The sequence below is a fragment of the Salvia hispanica genome, chromosome 2, assembly GCF_023119035.1.
Source record: "Salvia hispanica cultivar TCC Black 2014 chromosome 2, UniMelb_Shisp_WGS_1.0, whole genome shotgun sequence".
Lineage (NCBI taxonomy): Eukaryota > Viridiplantae > Streptophyta > Magnoliopsida > Lamiales > Lamiaceae > Salvia > Salvia hispanica.
The window spans coordinates 37,865,235-37,888,321 of NC_062966.1; the positions used below are offsets into that span (position 1 = coordinate 37,865,235).

At 32.3% G+C, this 23,087-nt stretch overlaps 4 protein-coding genes across 5 annotated transcripts in view; 2 read left to right on the forward strand and 2 right to left on the reverse strand.

The window, feature by feature from the left end:
• Positions 1–263: 263 nt before the first annotated feature.
• Positions 264–1,147, reverse strand: LOC125207581 (PRA1 family protein F2-like). Its single transcript, XM_048106981.1, has one exon. The coding sequence runs from the start codon at positions 1,059–1,061 to the stop codon at positions 498–500; it is 564 nt and encodes a 187-aa protein (XP_047962938.1). The 5' UTR covers positions 1,062–1,147; the 3' UTR covers positions 264–497.
• Positions 1,148–6,755: 5,608 nt separating this feature from the next.
• The window catches only part of LOC125207579 (phospholipase D alpha 4-like), a 16,581-nt gene continuing 249 nt past the window's right edge, over positions 6,756–23,087 (forward strand). Inside the window, exons 1-4 of one of the 2 annotated variants that reach the window (XM_048106978.1) lie at positions 6,756–6,940; positions 7,444–7,998; positions 8,069–9,251; positions 9,346–9,781. In XM_048106978.1, coding sequence (XP_047962935.1) covers positions 6,854–6,940; positions 7,444–7,998; positions 8,069–9,251; positions 9,346–9,781 — 2,261 coding nt within the window. In that variant the 5' untranslated portion in view covers positions 6,756–6,853. Of the gene's footprint in view, positions 6,941–7,443; positions 7,999–8,068; positions 9,252–9,345; positions 9,923–23,087 lie in introns of those variants that run through there. The other variant, XM_048106977.1, reaches the window with a different exon arrangement.
• LOC125204997 lies at positions 10,273–12,870 on the forward strand. The gene is made up of 11 exons (XM_048103775.1): positions 10,273–10,386; positions 10,475–10,558; positions 10,807–10,890; positions 10,962–11,077; positions 11,194–11,295; positions 11,402–11,515; positions 11,604–11,651; positions 11,748–11,814; positions 11,892–11,945; positions 12,103–12,177; positions 12,772–12,870. Exons 1-11 carry the CDS (start codon positions 10,273–10,275, stop codon positions 12,868–12,870), a joined length of 957 nt encoding a protein of 318 aa, XP_047959732.1.
• Positions 14,758–18,665, reverse strand: LOC125207580 (3-epi-6-deoxocathasterone 23-monooxygenase CYP90D1-like). Its single transcript, XM_048106980.1, has 8 exons — positions 18,335–18,665; positions 17,758–18,082; positions 17,129–17,278; positions 16,802–17,044; positions 16,453–16,545; positions 16,036–16,221; positions 15,831–15,952; positions 14,758–15,049 (listed from the first exon to the last, which is right to left on the reverse strand). The coding sequence occupies exons 1-8, from the start codon at positions 18,541–18,543 to the stop codon at positions 14,956–14,958; spliced, it is 1,422 nt and encodes a 473-aa protein (XP_047962937.1). The 5' UTR covers positions 18,544–18,665; the 3' UTR covers positions 14,758–14,955.

The window sequence follows — 23,087 nt, forward strand, 5'->3', positions numbered from 1 at the left end:
ATCCTAGTAAGAAAAATTGTTAATTATAGTAGTATTTCTAAGATAAATTTGTAGTGCTATTAATTTACAATTTTTAAATGTGCCCACTTAAATACGTAACAATTTATAAGCTACACGACAATATATATGCATGCCGACTTTTCACATTAATTTTAATTAAATATATTAACATTGTTTACGAATTAATCACAATATCAATAAAAGCACCAATCAATAATTTCTGCATCTTTTCAAAATATCTCAAAAGATAGAACAAAATTCCATGATTCAAACTTCAAACTTCAAACATAATTAGATTTTGGCAAATAAATTCAGAGATTTGTTGAATAAATACATCTCACGCATACATTGAACAAAATCACAAAAAAATTCAACAAGTCAACAACTGATAATCACGATCAAATCAATTGATTTCTGAAAATTCACCACAAATTCACCAGAAATTTACCAGAAACAGTGGAATTGAAGAGGATAAACAACCGAAATCGAAAAAAAAATCAGGAGGAAGGAGGACTCGCTGACCTCAGCAGCCCGGCGGACTCCTCGTCGGGGCTCAAATTGTCGGTCCTCCTCACGACGGCGTGGATCAGCACCACCACCGCCGCGACGAGCAGCGCGCTCAGGATCTCCGTCGTCGCGCCGGTGAAGAGCAGGACGAAGATCGTGAGCACTCCGAGCACGATCAGGACCACCTTGTCGCTGAACACCCGGCCGAAGACCACGAGCGGCTCGTCGCGGAGGAAGTAGAGGAAGAGCCACACCGCGAGCATCGCGAGGAAGACGATGAGCGAGATCGGGTGCCAGAGGAGGCTGAGGAACACGATCGCGAGCGCGACGATGGCGTAGTTCATGCTGAAGTAGGCGAGATTCGTGCGCACGCGCGCCAACGACTCGCGGAGGGAGCGCGGCAGGTCGAGGCTGTGGACGTCGGCCAGCTCGGCCCAGGGGCGGCGCGCGCCGAGGCCCTCCTTGATGCGGTCCTTGGCGCGGGAGATGTACTCGAGGCTGACGGAGGTCGCCGCCGGGGAGGAGGAGGTCGGGATTGTGCCGTAGCTCGACATTTTTTCCGGCGAGGGCGGCGGGAATTTGGGGATTTTGGGGAAAAGGGGGAAAATTGGAAAGGGGGAGATGAAAGAGGGGATTGGGGGTGTAAATGAAGAAGCGTGGACGTAATGTAGGGAATAAATTATTCCGGTGAGACACGTGGGTGTGTTGAGTATATGCTCAAGTGGATCTACGATTTTTATTTTTATAGTCTTTAAATAAAATTTGATTTATGTACATTAATTAATGATTTCTACTTATTTAATTAGTAAGAATATCAATTCCAAAAGTTTTGATTGAATTTGTGACATGGTGTTAGAAAATACACCCTCTATCCTCTAAATATTTTGACCAGACACGAATTTTAAAAAATATAATAAAAAGTGAGTTAAAAAAGTAGATAAGAAATATGTCTTATTTTTAAAGTATTACTATCTCCGTCTCCCAAATTTTGACACAATTTACTATTTTGGTCCGTCCTTGCAAAATTTGACACACTTCACTTTTTCGAAAATACGCATTTACTTTAATTAAAATTACGACAAAATACTAAGATTCAATTTACGACACATATACGGAAAAAATTCGCATAATTTGTTTAAATAAAAAAAGACATTAACTAAAAATAAAAAAAAATTACATAATAATAAAAATTCCGGCTTCCACACACGAGCCACCGCCCACTCTACCTCACAATTTATTAAAAAATACATTAAAAAAACGTTACAGATGCTCGATCGAACGTGGGTCAAGGGGGGCGACGCCCCTTGCCATGGGGGTCCGGGGCGCGGAGAAGCCACCGGCCCGACGGTATGACATGTTTCTGTTTTAGTTCTTAATTTTGTATTGGGCCTAGGTTGTTGTTGTCCATCGTTAAATGTTGTTCTTGTACAGTATAGAGAAAATCGCGTTTATATAGGTTTAAAAAAAAAAACGAAAATAGGCGTCAGTTTCATCTAGCCGATCGCGCCGCATCGGCCAGCGCATCGGCCAGCCCTAGCCGATCGTCTAGCCGATTTGCCGCGCCTCAATGGTTCGGATAGCCACCTAAAGCAATAAGGACTGACCTGCATAGCCGGTGGCTAGCCGCCATTGAGATGCTCTAATAAAAAACAGAGTTTTAAAAAGTAGATAAAAAATAGGTCCTACTTTTAAAGTATTATAACCTTCATTCCCCAAATTTTCAGATACGCTTACTATTTCTACTGTTCGAAAATTTCATTACTACCATTTTTTACCATTTGCAAGAGTGGACCACATTTCATTAACTCATTCCCTACTCACATTTTATTATAAAACTAATACTTTAAAAGTATGATCCACATCCCACCAATCTCTTTTTCAACTCACTTTTATTAACTCCTCCGTCCCCATCAAAACTTGAGACAAAACTTTTGGGCACTGAGATAATAATTTATATTAAATAAATAGAGAGATGAAAAAAGATAAAGCAAGAGAGAGTAAAGTAAATGATGGAATAAAGTAAGAGTGATTAGATGTTTTGTCTTTTGTTAAAAGAAGGAAATGACTCAACTTTGTTTAGACGTACTAAAATGAATACGACTCAACTACCTTACTAGGAGTACATTTCTTAAAACTCAAGGTCAAAGGCCAAAATTTATAAAGATGAGGGTGTTTATTATTAAAATGAGTGAGAATAGACTAGTAGAATGTTAGATCTACTATTAAATATGGTAAAAAAAAGTAAAATGTGACAAATTTTGTGGGATGGATAAAAATGAAAAAATGTAACAAAATTTCAGGGATGGATGGTGAATGAAAATTTTTTACCGTACCGTTGTATATCTATGTCTAAGAGTGATATTGAGTAGAGATTTCACTATATTTTTTGATATCATTTACTAGTATAAGAACAACTCATTTGGTGCAAATTGGGAAATTGTCCAAACCAAACAATCAAAGTCATGATTTTTGGCAATCTTTTAAAAGATTTACATATACCTAACATTCTTGTGTCAACGAGCAAGAGATTTAGAAAATGTTTGATAGTGTAATGAAATGAGAATGGAGTAGAATAAAAATTAAAATATAATGACTATTCCCATTAATTGGGGAAGAAATGGATATTGCCTAATTTAGTGGGGATGATAATTACTACTACTACTACTAAAGAAGAGTTATACCAAATCATTTCATCATCTCCTTGATCATAATTGAATGAGCATTTCACCACCTAGCTTATTTATGACTTCATAAATCGAATTATATAAACCTATAATCTCATTCCATGATAATGAGTATTTTTTCAGTCTTGCTTTTTAGTATAAAAAATAGTTACAATATAAAATGAGTGTATTTTCCTCCAAAGTGGTGGATAAGTCTAACTTGCTTGAGATACAATTTCATACTTATATCCATCCTAATTAGAGAGAAAAAGAGTAACTATAAATTTTAAGCAATCGTTATTCGAGAAATTTGTAGTAAGTACATGCCAAAATCAAGCTAATATGTTGTCAATTAAGATGCATATAAGGTCGATGAAAACTAATGAAATTTGTCTTTACTAAGTATTTTGTTTCTTTATAATTTTTGGGCTTATATTGTTATCCATTGACACATATTAGAAAGATGTTCAAAGACAAAACTTAATCTTTTATATAATAGTTTCATCGAGAAAACTCTAGCACATTTTGTTGCGCTTATAGAATTTAATAATAAGCTTGAATGTTGAAAAAGAGAAATAAAGAGTTGATGGTGAATGGGTATGGTAGAGTGATAGTATTAAGATATGGAATTATATTTGAACATAAATATAAATAATTTAATTTGTGTGTAGATCACGTTGGTAGGACCGTATGAGTTCAAGTTCACAAGTTATGGAGTAATTTTATCATTATATAATGTTGCAATCAATTGAAAAACTAGGGGCCACCTCTCATTGTTATCTCCTCCTTTTTTGCCAATTGGATTTGCTCAACTTATTCTTTAAAATTAAACTATTAGATTAAATTAAAATTTCCATTGACTACATCGAATCAATGAATATGTGTACCAATAGTTTTGCTTTCTTGATAGCTTTAATTTTAGGGATATTGGCTGTAATATCACGAAACTTTTAAAAAGTTGAGTTTTTCCTGAACTTTAAAATTGGCAAATAATATCACTGAACTTTACCCTGTGTTTGTTTTCTTCCCACGGATAAAAAAGTTCTCACAAATAATATTATGATACAGATTTGTTTTCGTAATTTCTCGACAACAATTTTGAAAGTTTCAAGTTTTTCAATCTTTGAAGATAGTTTTTCTTGAAGCACACCCTCCAAAATTGTTCTTCAATCTATTAATAACATAAATTTTTTCATTCATGGGAAAAACAAACTCGGGCTAAAGTTCGTGATATTATTTGTCAATTTTAAAGTTCGTGGAAAAAATATAACTTTTTGAAAATTTCATGATATTAGATGCCAATATCCTTAATTTTTATTGAAACATAGAGAATGATGTGAAAAGCTTTAATAGTGAAATTTGATTTTGAGAAACTCATCAAAGTACAAAACAAAAGAAAACCCCCCAAAAAATTGATGAGATTGCATAAAAACAAAAGGTAAAAAATAAAAAAATAAAAACAAATAATATCCAATCCCTACAAAATAACAAAGTTGGTTGTATAAAGTAGAAACACATTTCCAACTAACCCCCTCACATGGGTATGGGCTTTGGGCTTTTTCTTGTTGGACCCAAATGTGGATAAGACCGCACTCATCAAAGTGGGCCCAATACTAACAAGAATGCCTTACTTTCACCACGTGGCTTGTTTTTCCACTAATTTATAATAAAAAAAATTAAATAAATACAAATACTAACTTTCATCGAAATAAAATAAATTCAATTATTGTGGGGGGCCTTCAGAAATGTCTAATGTCACGTGTCCACGACATTGTAAATTGGCCAATGATTAGTTGCTTTTGATAGGAACTTTGATTGGTATACACAAAAACAACAAATTTGTAGATAGTTTATAGCATCAATTAATATCGATTATACATAAAATAGCACACACTTTAATCTATCTAGTTAACTCAATTAATACTTAACTAACTTTAGTATAATATTAAATAGTACAAAGTAAGAGAGAGAATACAGTAGAGATAAAAGTGTTTTCATTTTAAGTAAAGGGTCATCTTGGTTGAGACAAACTAAAAAGGAAAGTGGGTTATCTTCAATGGGACAGAGGGAGTACAAACTTTAATCTATCTAGTTAACTCAATTAATACTTAACAATCTTCAGTATATTAAATAGTACTCCCTCCGTGAGTAACTCATTATTCCAGTCATCTGGTTTATAAATATTGCTCTTTTTACATGTAAATAAGTGAATTTCCTTAAATATGATTAATAATGATTTCTGATTTATTTCACTTCCTTAAACTATTTTATCAGCTTAGTTGCATCTCGTCATTATGTAATTGTGTGATCTTGTTTTCTCTAATCTTTTTCTTTGTATGATTTTATAAATGTATAATGGGCTAATAATTGAATCTTAAGTGTAAATTTTAAATATCAAAATGGCCCATAAGTTCTTAAACCAATTGGGCTTCCAAATTCACATTTCGTTTTTGGTTTGTTTAGAAAATGATTATATTTATTCTTATATTAAATGTACAAATCAAATTCCGCACTCTTTTCGTCATCCAACAGGAATTTTGGTCAGATATTAAATTTAAAGTAAAAATAAAATATATTAAAATTTCACACCAAATTACAAGATGGGTAAAATTGGGTTAATAAGTATAATTAACCTATTATAACAAAATTAAAACAGAGTAATTATAAATCTATTTACGCTCCTTTCATTTTTCAAATGCGAAATATCAGACTCATAAAAGTCAAGAAAACAAATGTATTCAAAATATCAAACAAGTTACATTTTATACTCCATGAAATAGTGGCATCCAAGCACATGTGTTGGTGGTGTAACATAAACATCATTTATATATATTAAAACAGAATAATTGTCACCACAACTTAATAAAAAATAATTTCCTCCCCAATTGTAACTCAGCATAGGAAGTATCACAATCCACGTAGATGCACGAAATCTTTTAGTATTTTATTTTTATTACTATGTTATAACCTAATTTCGATTATTAATTTCATCAATAGTATATCAATACTAGATGAAGTACATAATTAATCATAAATTTACATGTAACGGCGAAGGCTGATTCCAATATCTACATTATTGATCTTAAAAAAGACTAGTCGCATGCAACTCACTCAATATCTTATGATTGAATAAAATCTTCATCCAATTATATGTAACAATATAATAATATTCAACTTTGGTCAAATTCTGGTATATATATTCTACAATTTTTAAAATTTGAATGATAAATTACGAAGAAATGACATTTTTTGTGATTCTGCATACAATTAACTCTATTAATATTATTAATTCTTTGAAATAGTTTTCTTATAAAATGAAGAGTTATGCTTAGCGTTGATAGTATATTCCAATTAACTTATAATGTATCACAATCTAAAGGAATCATGCCTATGCTGACTTATATAAATTACACATTACTTTTGCTTATTGCAATGATAGCTAAGATTTTGAATATTCATGAAAAATCTTCAGCTTAAAGCAAAAACAAACACTACACATCATTGATTTCCCTCTAAGACTCACAAATATGTATCTTCACAAGTTTTCTCAGCTTGCTTAAATTACACTAACATTTTTTTCCATTTATATATTGCCATCAACTTGCTTGCTTCTTCTTACATACTTTTCTGATCTCAAAGGGGCAATTGCTAGATTTTGAGGATTGATCTTCAACTGTCTGAACATGAATGAAAATGGCAAGTTTCTTCATGGCACGCTCGAAGTAACGATCTTTCGTGCTACAATGTCCAAAGCATCTGTTCCATTTAAGGCAAGTTTCTGTCTTGATCATTAATCATGAATGAAAAGGTTCTTGCTGCTTTTAGTCTATGTTTTTGATGCTTTTAGTCCATGTATTAGACTATAAAATTGTTCTTGAAAGAAAAAAAAAACGGTTCTTGATGCTTTCAGTCCATCTTTTTGATGCTTCTAGTCTATGTTTTAAGACTAAAAAACAGGATTCTTGAAAGGAAAAAACGGTTCTTGATGATTTTAGTCTATGTTTTAAACTAAAAAATGGTTCTGACACTAAAAAATGGTTCTTGATGCTTTTAATCTCATGTTTTTAGACTAAAAATTGGTTCTTGAAAGAAAAAAATCGGTTCTTGATGCTTTTAGTCTACGTTTTTACAGACTAAAAAATGGTTCTTGATGCTTTTAATCTCATGTTTTTAGACTAAAAATTGGTTCTTGAAAGAAAAAAATTGGTTCTTGATGCTTTTAGTCTATGTTTTTTGCTGTTTTTTTTCATGAACATTGGTTGTGTTTTTGCAGTGTATATCTTTAGGTAGAAGGTCTTCATATGTGACTATCAAGATTGACAACAAGAAAATGGCAAAAACTACTAATGAAAGTGATCATGTTTGGAACCAAACCTTCCAAATTCTCTGTGCTCATCCACCACAGACAACGATCACGTTGACATTGAAACGAAAGTGTTCTGTTTTGGGGAAGATCGACATACCTGCTCATAAGCTTCTAGGCGAGTCGAGCTTGATCAATGGCTTCTTCCCTTTATCCAAACAGAGTGGTCAGCAGAAGAAGAAGCTCAAGCTGCAGTTTATTGTGTGGTTTAAGCCTGCAGAAGACGAAAAAACTTGGGAGAAAGCGTTGGAAAATGATAGATATCAAGGTTTGAAGAATGCTTCTTTTCCTATGAGGTCAAATTGTGGTGTCACATTGTATCAAGATGCTCACCACCATCCCTCGTTCCACCCGCCCTCGGATGGTAGGCCTAGGCGCCTCTGGGAGGACGTGTACAACGCGATTGATGGCGCGAAGCACTTGATCTACATTGCTGGATGGTCATTCAATCCAAGGATGGCCTTGGTGAGTCTTCAAAAAAGTATGATCATCCTTTTTTTTCTTGAATGAGTGATGATTTTGATGTGTTTTGTAGGTGCGTGACCCTGAGACGGATGTGCCTCATGCGCGTGGGGTGAAGCTCGGGGAGCTGCTGAAGCGTAAGGCAGAGGAAGGGGTGGCTGTGATGGTCTTGCTGTGGGATGATGAGACGTCGTTGCCCTTGATCAAGAACAAAGGGGTGATGAAGACTCATGATGAGGATGCATTTTCCTACTTCAAGCATACGAAGGTCGTGTGCAGGCTGTGCCCGAGGCTGCACGATAAGTTCCCTACCGTGTTCGCCCATCATCAGAAGGCGATAACAGTGGACAGCCACGTCGATCACTCTTCAAGAAGCCGCGAGATCATGAGCTTTCTCGGTGGATTAGACCTCTGTGATGGGAGATATGACACAGAGGAGCATTCCCTTTTCAAGACTCTAAACATGGAGTCTCATTGCTATGATTTCTACCAAACTAGTCTCCAAGGGGCCAGCCTCCACAAGGGGGGGCCGAGGGAGCCATGGCACGACGTTCATGCTTGTGTCGTGGGCCAGGCTGCGAGAGACGTGCTTGAGAATTTTGAGCAGAGATGGACTAAGCAATGTGATCCGTCTCTCCTAGTTCCGGTTAGTTCAATTCAAGAACTGTGTCAGCAGCCTAATCCTGAGAGAAGTTGGAATGTTCAAGTTTTTCGATCCATTGACCATGTCTCCGCGAGCCCTCTGCCTAAGAGCCTTCCTATCGAGAGAAGCATCCATGAGGCGTATGTGGAGGCAATAAGGAGGGCGGATAGGTTTATATACGTCGAGAATCAGTACTTCATAGGAGGCTGCCATATGTGGGAGGAAAACAAGCATTGTGGCTGTGGGAACTTGATTCCTATTGAGATTGCTCTCAAGGTGGCTAGCAAGATCAAGGCGAGGGAGAGGTTTAGCGCGTATATAGTGATACCAATGTGGCCCGAGGGCGTGCCCGAGAGCGAGACGGTTCAAGACATACTGCATTGGACTAGAGAGACCATGAAAATGATGTATAAATTCATAGCAGAAGCAATTCAAGAAAGTGGTGAGGATGCTCATCCAAGGGACTACTTGAATTTCTTCTGCCTTGCTAACCGTGAAACCGAGGTAAAAGGCGAGTTCGTCCCTCCGTACAATCCACACCCTCAAACACACTATTGGAGTGCACAGAAGCATAGGAGATTCATGGTTTATGTCCACTCAAAACTCATGATAGGTAACAATTTTCTTGCAAGAATCTTGGACTATCTGCTATGGATATGATATGTTCTTGAACTAATCTGAGTTTTATTTTTGATCCCTTTTCACAGTGGATGATACTTATCTACTGATAGGCTCAGCGAACGTGAACCAAAGGTCGATGGATGGGAAACGGGACACTGAGATAGCAATAGGCTGCTACCAAAACCAGCCAAAAAATGGAGAAAACAGCATCATCAATGGAGGGGTTCGTGCTTTTCGTCGCTCATTATGGTACGAGCACACTGGGAGAGATGAAGATTTGTACAACGAGCCGCATAGTTTAGAATGCGTGAAGACTATTCTATCAATAGGTGACAAAATGTGGAAGATTTACAGCCAAGATGAAGTCCAAGATATGGGAGGTGTTCATTTAGTGACTTATCCTATTAATGTGACTGACAAGGGCTGTGTGGAGGATCTAGCGGAGATAGACGGCTGTTTCCCCGACACTAAGACACCCGTGGGAGGCAAGAGATCGAGCGTTGTTTCGTCTGTATTCACTACATAGAAAATCTAGCACTATAACTGCAGTTGAGGGAAAGACTAATAATATCTGTAACTCATTCAACAAAATTGACTTCAATTGATCATGAATGCTCCAAATATTATTGAAACTATGTTGTATTATGATTAAATATTTTTACATGCCTTTTTGTCTTAGCAATCAATGCAATCTACCACCTTTAGACTATGGAGGAAAATCTGATGAACTTTTATTGTTTCTTTCCATTTCATCAATACAGAAGCAATGGTATAGTCAAAGGACTAAAGAAATTTTCTAGGTGTAATTGAATCCATGTTATGTTATACAAGATTTTCTTCCTTATTTTCTTAATAAATAACACCAGATTACAAAATTCTTGACTGATTATATCAGATTGTTCAAATATTGAATGGTACTCCAAACTTATATATCCCAAATCTCCAAAAACAGAAAGAGGCATCCATCCTTTTCTCCCTTACGACGTCGTTTGAAGCCTTCGATCACGACAAAGATGAAAGCTTTGATGGAATACAAGATGTTAGCAGATCTAAGGCTGCTGCTGATAGCCTTTCTTTGCATCCCAATTGGATTTTTATTTGGCTCCTTTCTCAGAGAAATACATGAGGTTTCTTGAAAAATCCCCAAAAAGACTACTAGTAGTATTAAATAAGTTTTACATTAAATTCTGATATATATCATTTTCTTGTGTGCAGGTGCAAAAAGACACCTTTTATTCACCTTTTGATCATTCATATTCCAGCTATGCTGATGACTATGATTCAAGAAACATGTCTAAAGTAAGTTCACAAATTCTCATTTTTTCACACACTAAAGGTGTCAAGAAACAGAAAAATTTCATTGCAGATATATATAGCCTCAAATCCATGCAAAGAAGCAGCATTATCCCAAGGAATGCCCTCAGATTTTTCTCTTCAAGTTCATATTGGAAATGTGAGTATTAAAATTGAATTTCAAATATATGACATTTAATTTGATATCTTCAAAGATATGATTTTTATTGAAAAAATGTGATGTTATTTGTTAGGAAACAGCAAAAAGACCAAGGTATCTGCTGGCTTTAGCAGTTGGGATTCAACAAAAAGATATTGTGAACAAAATAGTCTCCAAGGTTAGTGATTGATTGATTTATTTATTTTATGAAAAATATTGTTTGAAAGATCATTAATTTTTTTTTTGTAGTTCAATGAGGATTTTGCAATAATGTTATTTCACTATGATGGGAAAACAAGTGAGTGGGATAAGTTTGAATGGTCACAAAGAGCAATCCACACCACTGGTCTAAAACAAACAAAATGGTAAATGAATCTTGAATATTTTAGTAACATGTTTATGATCTTCACTAAATCACAAAAATCTGATTTTTATGACTTAGTACTATTTTTATTTTATTTTTAATTATGATAAAACACAGGTGGTTTGCCAAAAGATTTCTCCATCCAGATGTAGTGGCTGAATTTGAGTATATATTCATTTGGGATGAAGATTTGGGTGTAGACAACTTCACTAGTGAAGAGTATGTTGTAATTTTTTCAATTATTTTCATTATATATAATAAAATATGGCATATTTACATGTACTTTTTGTGGTATATCTCATGATATTTTTTTTATGATATTTAGGTATATAAAGATTGTGAAGAAGCATGGACTAGAAATATCACAACCTGCTATTACATCAAGCAGTGAGCCAACATACAAAATCACAATGAAAAGAAATAATGTGGAAGTTCACAAGTATGTATTTGGTATTTAATTTATATTGCACAATAGTAATGATAGTATAAGATAATAAGGCTAAAATGTGAATAAACTTATTTTGCAGGGACGCAGATGAAAAATGTGAAAATCCACTTTACCCTCCTTGTGCAGGGTACATATTTTATTTACTGCTTCTAGTATTTTTTTTGCGAATAATCAAAGCGATAAAAGGTTGAATCGAGATTTACTTTAATGTACACTTTTTTAGGTTTATTGAGATTATGGCTCCAGTATTCTCAAAAGAATCATGGAGCTGTGTTTGGAAAGTAATTCAGGTATTATATTCAATAAATTGATTGCAAAAGAGTTATGCTATAGAAATCTTCTAATAAATCTTTTGTTTAATTATCAGAATGATTTGGTCCATGGTTGGGGTATTGATTTTGCATTTTGGAGATGTGTGAAGGTAAAAGTTTTTTTTTTTTTTTTTCTCATAAGTTGGTAATAGTATATTTTTATGACAATGAATTAATATATATTTAATTGATAATGCTTGAAATATTAAATTACACATTACTCGTTAGAACAGAGTAAATAATTATATTTTCTTTGAAATGTGACAGGTCCCTCATGAAAATATAGGAGTAGTTGATGCACAATGGGTTGAACATCTAGTTTTGCCAACTCTAGGAACTCAGGTAAATAATTACAGAAATATAGCAATTTAAATAATTAATTCTGATTAAATTTTGGTCAAGTCATATAAGATTTGAAAATGAAGTACTAAAACGACACTTAAAGTGACATTGCTTCATTAAGATAAGTATATTTTTCTTTTTTATTTTCCTCGTTTTTTATTGTAATGAAGTAGCATCATTTTTTAGCATCACCAAAAGATGTCTTTTTGTATTTATATAACTTAGTTATAAACAATTGAAACTTCACTGTTCAATATTTCATTTTTAAAACTTACAAAATTGACCATAATCTAATCAAATTTCGTAATTTCAATAACTATGTATCTCTATGACACATTAATTAAAAAAATATATGAAAATTCACTAACTCCGAGATAACTATCATCTCTCAAATATAGGGTGAATCCATACAGAAAAATAAGCAGCAGCAGAGGTCAAAGGTAAAGCTCTCTACCTCTTTATCATTTATTTTATATAAAGTTTTACATAATTTCATTATTTTTAATAAATTTTAATTTTAATATTTAAAGATTCTTGAACCATCATTAACCATAATCAAACTTTAAAATTGTGTTGATTGACAATCCATTTCAGACTCGAGCAAGAAGTTATGAAGAATGGAAGGAATTTGAGAGGAGAATGAAAGAAGCAGAAAAACAGGAATCTCAGAAACAGTCAAAACCTCCTATTTAAGAAGAAATCTCATATCTTAATTCAAATTTTTTTGTTCTTACAAATATACATGTACACAAATTCTTTTGACTACATAGTAACACACCCAAAATGAATCATAGCATAGAACATTATGAAATTGCTTTGTTACTGTCTAAAATTCCTTGCTCAATCTGCACTGTTGATATGATCTGGCTAGAGCTGTCAAAACCGGCCCGACCCGACCAAATTCCACATTTGAACGGTCGGCCAAACAGTTTGACAGTTCTAGTTCTAGTTAATTTTGTCATGTGACTGCCATATTCGTGTCGTACTCACATTTATACAAGTCGGGTCATGTTCTGACGTTCGTATTCATGTTGAGGATTTTCCTATCATGTCGTGTTCGAGTTTAATATTATCATATTATGTCATTATCTGATAACGATCTGATACGCACAATTTGTTGGGCCTAGTACTAATGTCCATGAAATACAGTTAATTAAATTTATTGTGAGTCATTAAAAACACCCCAATTTTATGGGCCATAATTCCAGGCCCATATCCATTTTGCTGCTGAAAGAGTGAAAGTTGTATAATTGGGCTGGAAAATATATCATGTAATTGTGTCCAATAAGCTTTACTATAAAAATAGTTAAATCGAAATAATTTTTTTATATAGGGAGTAGTTTTTTTGTGTTTGTTTTGTTGTTGGGCTTGTTTGATCTCGATTTAATTGAGATAGCATGAATTATAATAAAGTCAAATATGAGCTACCTCCAAATAATATATTGTTGGTCAGTTTGTAATTAAAAATGGTAATAAATATTTGATTAATCCATTTTAGTGTTTTAAGGAAAACGTTCAATATTATGATAAATGTAAAATAATTAATCATCGTTTTAAATTTGGCTTGAAATATCCGGCCTTGGATTTTGGAACGTTGTAAATCTCCATTATATTAACAATTTCGTCAGGATATTTTTGTAGGGGTTTGTAGTTGTCCTAAAATTTAAAATCATATAAAATGCTAAAATAATTTGAGAAAATCTAATATTCATCTCAAGCAACTATATGAGTACATGATTGATAAGTATAATTAGGATAGCCCCCCTTCTATTAGTTCATGTATGTTAATTGCATAATGGCCGACATGGATTTACATATTCTCCTATGATTGATGAAAATAGTGAAATGACACAATCACAATCCTTCAGCTGTTTCCAAATGTCAATTTAAAAATTAGTCAATTTTTGCAATTCTCCTATATTAAACAAGTACAAGAATCACGTTTTTACCTTTTTATTTCCCTTTTCCCTTTTTCTAATTACTATCCATTTTGTCGTGTTACAACTTAATTATATAACATAAAATATTACTTCAACCAAACAAAACCCTTGTTAAAGCATTGTTTCCACTATTTAAAACCCAAACCCAATAAAAATTGAAATTTCTCACATCAATGTTGACTTCCCCATTCGTTTTGTCTAAATTCATCCCAAAATAACACAAGTGGAAGGCAAAAAAGTAGCCAATAATCCTTTATGTTTGAATAATGCAATCATAATTATGCCCACTTCGCCTAACTAAAGAATCAATTTCCAACTTTGTATTCCATTTATACAGACCCAAAGTTAGAAGAAAAGTGATCTAAAGAATTTAGAAAAAAAATCCCTCAAAGTGTTGTTCTTATCCTGTTTCAATTTTCTATAAAAAAATCCCTCAAAGTGATTATACAATGTTCTTACATGTCGAATGTAAAATCTACTTGGTATATATCATATACATTATATCTATAAAATACATAAAATATGGATATAATCACACATAATTCTTACATGGAATTCCTAAACATTATACATTATATATCTATAATCTACCTCTAAATTTATATTTTTATAATAAAAGGAAAAAAACAATATTCTTGGATTCAAATGACATACTACGTCAGTCACAAAATGCCCCACACGTGTGCACTTCATAACAACAACTTTCAATTTTTTGAAAATAAATCTACTTTCTTGTCTTCATGTTGGTTGGTAGTTTTGTCACCTAGTCAATTTCTTTTGTAATTTTTTTCAAAGTGGGAATTTTTAGGGTTTGTTGAGAAGTCACCTCAAAAAATGTTTAAGAGTATCTTCTTCTTTTGATCCACACTGGCATTCGTCTCTTCATCCTCACCGTCGGAAAATTAACAATGGAATCATCCTCAGCTTCCCATCTGCAATTCAATCAAGACATTCGTTTGGTTTCGACGAGACATTTTGTCGCTTATTGAATTTTCGTAAACAATTGATATCGTCAATTTGAAACAAATAATGGAATCGTTATTAGTTTGCCTAGTCAATGATGAAATTAACAGGACCCTAATATGTAGACTTGATTTAATTGTAAAAATTTGGAAGATTAATGTGATATTTCAATAGTTAGAGTCCAAATGATGGCATACATTTCATTCATTATTTATGACACTTTCAGTGCTTCATTTCTCATATTTCAACTATATATGTATTTTTATCTTTATCTTTCTTTTAATTTCTGTGTTTTTTACTTTTCAGGTGAAATTTCATTTCACTAAAAATTGCTTTTTTAAACTTAGTTCCAGGCCCCTACCTAGTTTTGATAAAATTAACTTTTCCCTAAATGAATCATTAACCCATATCTCCCAGCTAAGCAAAGGTGCATACCTTTAAGCCATAAACTTTTTTTTTCTTTTCAACACTTTAATCAAACCAATGTCACGTTAAACGAATCATGAGCTTATCAATAATAATGTACTAGTATAATCTTAACAGAGAAAATAATGGTTAAAATGTGAAAAAAGAAATGACATTGTTACTAGACTCCTAATTAATTCACTCAAGATAGAAGATTTTTTGTTAGAAAATGGGGAAAATTGCAGCAGATACATATCATACACTAATTATCAGTCCTAATTGCCTATTAGACCCTAATTAAGAATATAATAACAATTCTTTTTTAAATGCATTAATGATGAGTACCTGAATTGGGTAACAAAATGATGTAGGAAAATAGAAGTCTCCAGCCTGGCCAAGTCAAGACCTGGACACAATCTCTGTCCACCTCCAAATGGGGTGAAGTTGCTATTGTTAATTTCCTTATCCTGTCACCAAAAATTAATTAAATAAAATTTATAATTTAGTACTATCAATAATATAAAATAGTTAATTATTTTATGAATCTTACTTGCCATCTCCATGGATTGAACTGATAAGGGAAGTCATACAATTTATCATCCAAATGCACTGATCTGAAATATGCAAAAACACACCATCCTTTTGGGATCAAATGCCCCTTTATTTCCACATCTTTCATTGCTTTTCTCATCACTCCTGTGATTATGTTTCCCATCCTTAATGTTTCCGTGATCACCTGTTTAATTTTACGATCAATTAATCTCGTGCCTCGTATACTATAAATATACACGTAACATGTATCGATGAAACTAATATAAGGAGACATTTTAGTTAATTATTAGATTGCATGATTTAAGGCAAACTTTTTGGTGATTGGTGAGAATTTAAGCCCACAAGTAATAATTGTCACTTGAACATATGCACGTGTGACATAAAAAGCATTGAGAAATTATGTAGTAATTCTTACTTTTTGTGTAAAGGGCAAAGAAGATACATAATCATTCCAAGAAAATGGCTCCTTGAGCTTCTCCTTGTGCTTCTTCAGCTTAATGTTCTCTTCCTATCAACATAAATTAAACAAAATAACACAAATATAAGAAAGGGTTTTTAAGTAAAAAAAAATCTTAATAAATTCGAACGTGAGAATCAATTGCACTAACGAGTAAAGTATCTACACAACGTTTAATTAAGGCGCCATAGCGTTCTCACAGTGCAGATACTTTATACGTTAAGTGCAGCTGATCTCACAATAATATTAATAATAATAATCAAAATAATAATCAAAATGTAGAAAAAAAAGAGGGGAAGAAAGAGACTGTTAATTGAGTGAGAGCAGGTGGACAATCTGAGAGGTATTTGATGGCAAGAGACATGAGAAGTGGGACAGAATCCTCTCCAGGAATCATCAAATCAACCATATTTTCAGCAATTAATTCATCTGTCAATTGCTCATTCTTATCATTCAACAATGCATCCACTACATCTTTTGTTACTCCTTCATTACAACCCCTTTTTTCTTGGATTATCCCATCAATTATCTTTACCATCTTCCTTTTTGCCTGAATAAAAAAACCAAAAATAAATTATGAATATTAAAATCAAGTATACCTTCCTAAATATATAAAAAAAAATTGATAACTTGCCTGTAATGATCTATAGAGCTGAGTCCCAGGAAAATTTAATGGAATGGACATAAGTCCAGCAATAAATTCTTGGAAATATTTTTTTAGCAGCTCCATTTCAATACCAGGATCCAAACTAATTAATGCTTTGACTAGCACTTGGAATGCAATCTGAAAAATTAAATAATAAATAAGAATGATATGAAATAAATAAGTTGAGGAAAATTTATTAAATTTACAAAGTAAGAGGAGACATAATAATCTCCCAAGTAGCTATCTTTGTGGACACAATAAGTCATACAAAAGTAACTCATGTAAAAAACACCAATGATTAGGTTTCAAATTATATACCACATATTGTGTAGTAGTATGCAATTAATTAGGTGGTAATTATCTCAAAAGAATTTAAAGTACAAGCTGCACTAATCATTCATCATATAGATAAAGTTATTTAATTTACTTCAACAGTTCATCTTTCCACTCTGTGTGTGTGAAGTAATCATGCAAACATCAAACAAAAAATCTCAAAACTACTCCAAATTAAACACACACACGTGTGTATGTGTGATTTTCCAAGAATTTAAATTTATGTATTCATCCACCAAAATAAAAACTTTAAAAAGATGAGTACTATTTTTTAAATGACTTACATTTTTGGCTTCATTTTGGATGTAAATTGGGGAATCCTCTCTCCATCTTCCCATTGATTCCATCACATACCTCTCCATCTCTGCAGTGATTTGGGATTTTAGGGTTGAAGATTTGAAGAAACTTCCAATCAATCCATGAATCCTCCTCTGCAAACTTCCATTAATGACCAAAATCGAAGATTTCCCCATCAATTCCATTAGGGATTTGGGGTAAGATGGGATGAATGTTCTTGCATCACTTTGAAGAATTATTTTGCTCACTTCCGCATCACTGGACACTATAGTCGGACTCCCAAATAAATGTGATTTGAAAACTTTCCCATACCTAAAAAATAAAAAAATCACATATATTCAAAAAATACCAAAAAAAAATTGAAATATAAGCATTTAAATAAAGGTAATTAGAGAATTGATGCATATGACACAAGGGATGTTAAGGGGGGCAATAGCACCCCCAAATCAATTTTTTTACTCACATTAAATATTGTGTATTTTTTCAATTTTGTAGCTTCATACCTCAGTTTTCTATGTGCATGAGTGTGTGTATTTTGTGTATATATGTAAATATAGGACTTACATGCGGCGTCGTTTGTCGACGAAGCTCTCGGGCCGGTCGGAATAAGCGGAAGAGATGAAGTGAATTGTCTCTCCAACAAAAGGGAATATTCCAAAGCTTCCCAAAGGAATCTTTGATGATTTGGTGGTGCTGGTGAAGTTCCACCAGTTTCTAATTTTGCATAAGCAAAATATTGCTGCTGTCACTACCAAAATCAGCAAAACCTCCATTTTTTTCTCAATTTTTTTTCTTTGGATTGGTGGATTTTTTTTTATATAGAGAGGGAAGGTATTTGCATGAGAGAGGGTGTGATGAAGAAGAGAATGAGACAGAAAATAAGTGAAAAGGGGAATAGAAATTGAAGGTATGAGTCAGCACATATTGCCTCGAGAAATATTTTGTATAATTTGCTAGTACAAAAATAGAACCCTATGCTTATAGAAAGGAATGTTTTTGAGTTCAATTTTTTATTGGAGGCAATCGGTTTGTTATTGACTTTACTTATTCGATCCACACTAGTATTTTATTGTTAACTTAAATGGACTATATATTTATAATTTATATGATTATTGTAGGTTACTTAATGGTTATCAATAATATTAAAGGCATGAGGATATATATTATGAATCGGATGTGTTATCCATTGCCAACCTTCTTAAGTTGCCAACTCTGCTAATTCATCAACGCCGTATATTAATATACACACATAATTTTATTGACATTTTAATATACTGTATTGATATTATGCGTTGATGAGTTAACAGAGTTATCAATTTTAAAAATTAGTAATATAATGTAATTCTTATGAATTGTATGTCATAATGCTTATATATTTATTTTTATAAGAAACTTAGTTAAATGCATTACAATATACACCCCAATCAACTTTACAATGAGATTCTCTACCTCCCACCAAGATAAACCTTCTTTCCATCATTGTTAAAATATACTCATACACTATTATTGTTTTATTATTTTTCTTGATTGGAATGATGAAAGTGTTTTTTAACACATAAAAAAGAATTTGATTACTAAAAAATGTCCCCACAGAGATGATTGAATGGTGGGTACAATATGAGTGGGATTTATGAGAGGAATCCCCTCGTGCATTCATGTGACCATACACACCATAATAAAATCCAATACACTCCATATTTATCTCATATAATAATTTCGTATTTTATTTTATTCAAATACACTTTAATTTTATTAGAATTTATGAGCTCTTTCTTCAATATATGTTGATTATTTTGTTGGTGTACGTGTGATCCAAAAGGGGGAAAAGGAAAATTTATTAAATCTCTATTCTTTTTTGTTGGTCAAGATTTATTATTTCGTGAATGCATGTGGCTTGAACGGCTACCTCTCTTTAAATAATTGGGAAGTTAAGGTTGTTGATAATTGTCATTAAGAGTAATGGACTTCATTCTTGTAGCCAAAAGCAAAGCTATTATAAGTTGAGGGGCCATTGGATATTCGAACCTTTTTCTAGTGTTCATGTATTTATAATCAAATAACGAGAATTCTTGAATAAATATAGTGTGTGTTTTTGTGTGTGACATGTAATATTGATTTTAAAGAAAAAGATTAGAAATGAAAATTTTTATATCAAAGTGGCCAAGAGAAATTAAACCCTTGTGCCTAGCAATATTGTTTTTTACTTTCAAAATTAATTCATTATTAATTTCACATATTATTTGATCAACACATATTAGATATATGTGTATAAGTGTGTGTTCAATTATAATCTCATAACCTAATCAATAACTAAAATAATCATGATTCAGTTTATATATAAGGCATTTTTATGACTTTCAAAGGCATTGTTTGACTGCCGGCGCAGCTACAAATAATAAAATTATAAATCTAATCATCCACACTTTGCTTTTTCGTATAAAATTCATTTGGGGAAAATTTCAATAGTAATCTCCATACCTCACCCTTCCTTTTCTTTCATTTGAATTTGCTAAATTGTTATTATAGTTAAAGGTGTTAGTTCAAATTTGGCACTTTTGCACAAACCCCATCATTCCAACACACCCTATATCATTCCCCTATTGGGCCAAAATCATAGCTTAAAAAATCATGAAAATAATATTGTTAAATGTGGAACGATTTTTATAGGGTATGGATAAATTAATTTAAGTTGTGTGAGTGTGTGTATTTTGTTAGTTTTTTTTTGGTTTCGTGTGGAAGTTTGCATGTTGTTTAAGCTTTAATGGGGATTAGTGGAGTCCACATCTTGTTTGGGGTTCGTTCACTCTATTAATTAAGACTAAATGTTATGTGATCAAGGTTTTCAACTAAATTATTAAATATTCATAATTTATTTATTTTAATATATAGGATACAGGGATGTAATCAATTGCTAACTAATTATCAATCCCAAATTGAGACCAATTTTCAACCATTAGATTAGAAGATCTTGTGGTTAATATAATGCCAAGTGTAATATATTTTAAATTTAAATAATTATTAATTAAATTAAAAGGGTATTAATGTCAAATCCTATATGTAGTAATTATAACTAACTACTTTCTCTCTCTTCAAAATCATCTCAAATCTTTAAATTTACGTAACTCTCTCAATTTAAATTATTTTTTCGCAAAAAATATATCAAATTAAAGATAATTTAATAAGGATTCCAACGAGATCTCAATTGCATATGTTCCGACGATGTTCGGGTGATGAAATTTGATAAATTATATTTCAATTTTCGTACATGTTGATAAGCAGCTTTTATCAATAAATGCAACAAAAAATCTCAATATATTGTAGGCAAAATCTCAATATTATGCATGTCCAATCTCAATAAAAATGTGTTGATATTTTCTTGTCCTTGTATTGATATTCTAATGTCATATTGTTGATATTTGTAATACACAATGTTGATATAAAAAAACAACCACGAAAATTATCATATGATAACATAATGACGATATTACCCTTTTGTTGATATTTTGTTTACTATTTATTGAGATTTGTGAGCTTTAATCTCATCCACTCATTTTAGAATTCTCAATAAATGGTGTATAAATTTCCAACATAACTATTTGGAATTCTATGGTGTAAAAATTTACAACATAACTATTTGGAATTCTCAATAAATGGTGTATAAATTCTCAACAGAACTATTTGGAATTCTTAATAAATGGTGTATAAATTCTCAACGTAACTATTTGGAATTCTCAATAAATGGTGTATAAATTCTCAACAAATGGTATATAAATCCTCAACATAACTATTTGGAATTCTCAATAAATGGTGTATAAATTCTTTCTAATATTAACAGTTTCATTTCTATTGAAAATTTTGCAAGTTTAAAGCAAATTTCGGAGTTTAAATTTCATATTTACCGCGTTTTTCTTCAAATCGTGAATCTACCCTAGGTTGAGCTTTTCTTCGTAGGAGAAGGGAGTTTTCGATGTTCTTCCGTATTTGAGTGAAAGATATGTGTTTTAGAGTAGTGAATCGGTTTTGGACGGCGAAAGAGATGAGAGAGGAATGACGTGAACGGCGACGAGATTGGGAGATTGAGAGAGAAAATGCGGTGAACGGCGACGAGATTGAGAGATTCGAGAGAAAATGCAGTGAATGAGGATGAGATTGAGAGATTCGGGGAGAAAATTCGAGAGATTCGAGAGAAAGGGCGACGATTGAGAGAGAAAATGGAGTGAGTGGAGTGAATGATTTGCTAAATGAAATTGAATGTGCATCTGAATTTTATGTAAATTGTCCATTTTACCCTTTCGTTGAGATTGTTAATTCAATGTATTGATATTTTTTTTATCAATCTCAGCCTTTGATTTTTAGATCAAAGGGTCCATATTTAGTCTCAATTTGGGATTAAGGGGCTAGACTCATTAGAAGATGACCCTACTATACTATATTAAATTAAGGGTATTTTGTGATCTAAATATACATTAATCGTATTGCATATTTTATCAACATATACGGATAGCAAATTAGTAATTGTCGCTTGTAACTTGTTTGTGTAACTATTTTTTCTCTCATTTTCCAGTTTTACCCTTGAAGTCAAATTTATTCCTATTATTTAGCTCATATGTATATATTATTGTTTTCATACTTTCGTATCTTCATATTTTAGATTGTATGGGGTCAACACAGATTTTCCTCGTGGCTCAAGAAATTTTATAATTTATAGTATATACTCCGTCATATCCAAAAAAATATCATATTTTTGTCATTTTGATACATCTTATAAATTTGGTTTATTTCAGTTTATAAATTTTTTCACCACATCTTACATAATTAATAATGTGAATCTCATTATCTCCTATTTTTTTCTTTAACTATTTTTTTCTTTAACTATTTTTTTCTTTCTTTACTCCTACACCTTTTCAATTTAGTATTAAAAGATAAATTGCCAATAGAGTTTCTATTTAGGACTATTTCCAAGCCCCGGGCCATACTATAGTAGTATTAGATAATTTATATCCATAGAGGAATCTTTGTTTGATTACTAGTATTAATTAATTGTTGTGTCAATGGGCTTATGGACAAAGCCCTTGTCATGCAGGCTTTTAACTTTATTATTGGGCCTTTCTATTACTATGTGAATAACATTTAAAGTAGAGTGTTTAATTTACAATAGTAATTGAATGAAATCGAGGAATGCAAGGGACTCGATTTAAAAATGAATAATTGAACTTATTTTGTTTGTTTGCAGGCCCAAATCATAGAAATGTGCCGTCTTTTGAAGCCCAATCTAACTTGTATGGGCTTTATAATAACCAAGATTAATTAAATAGCA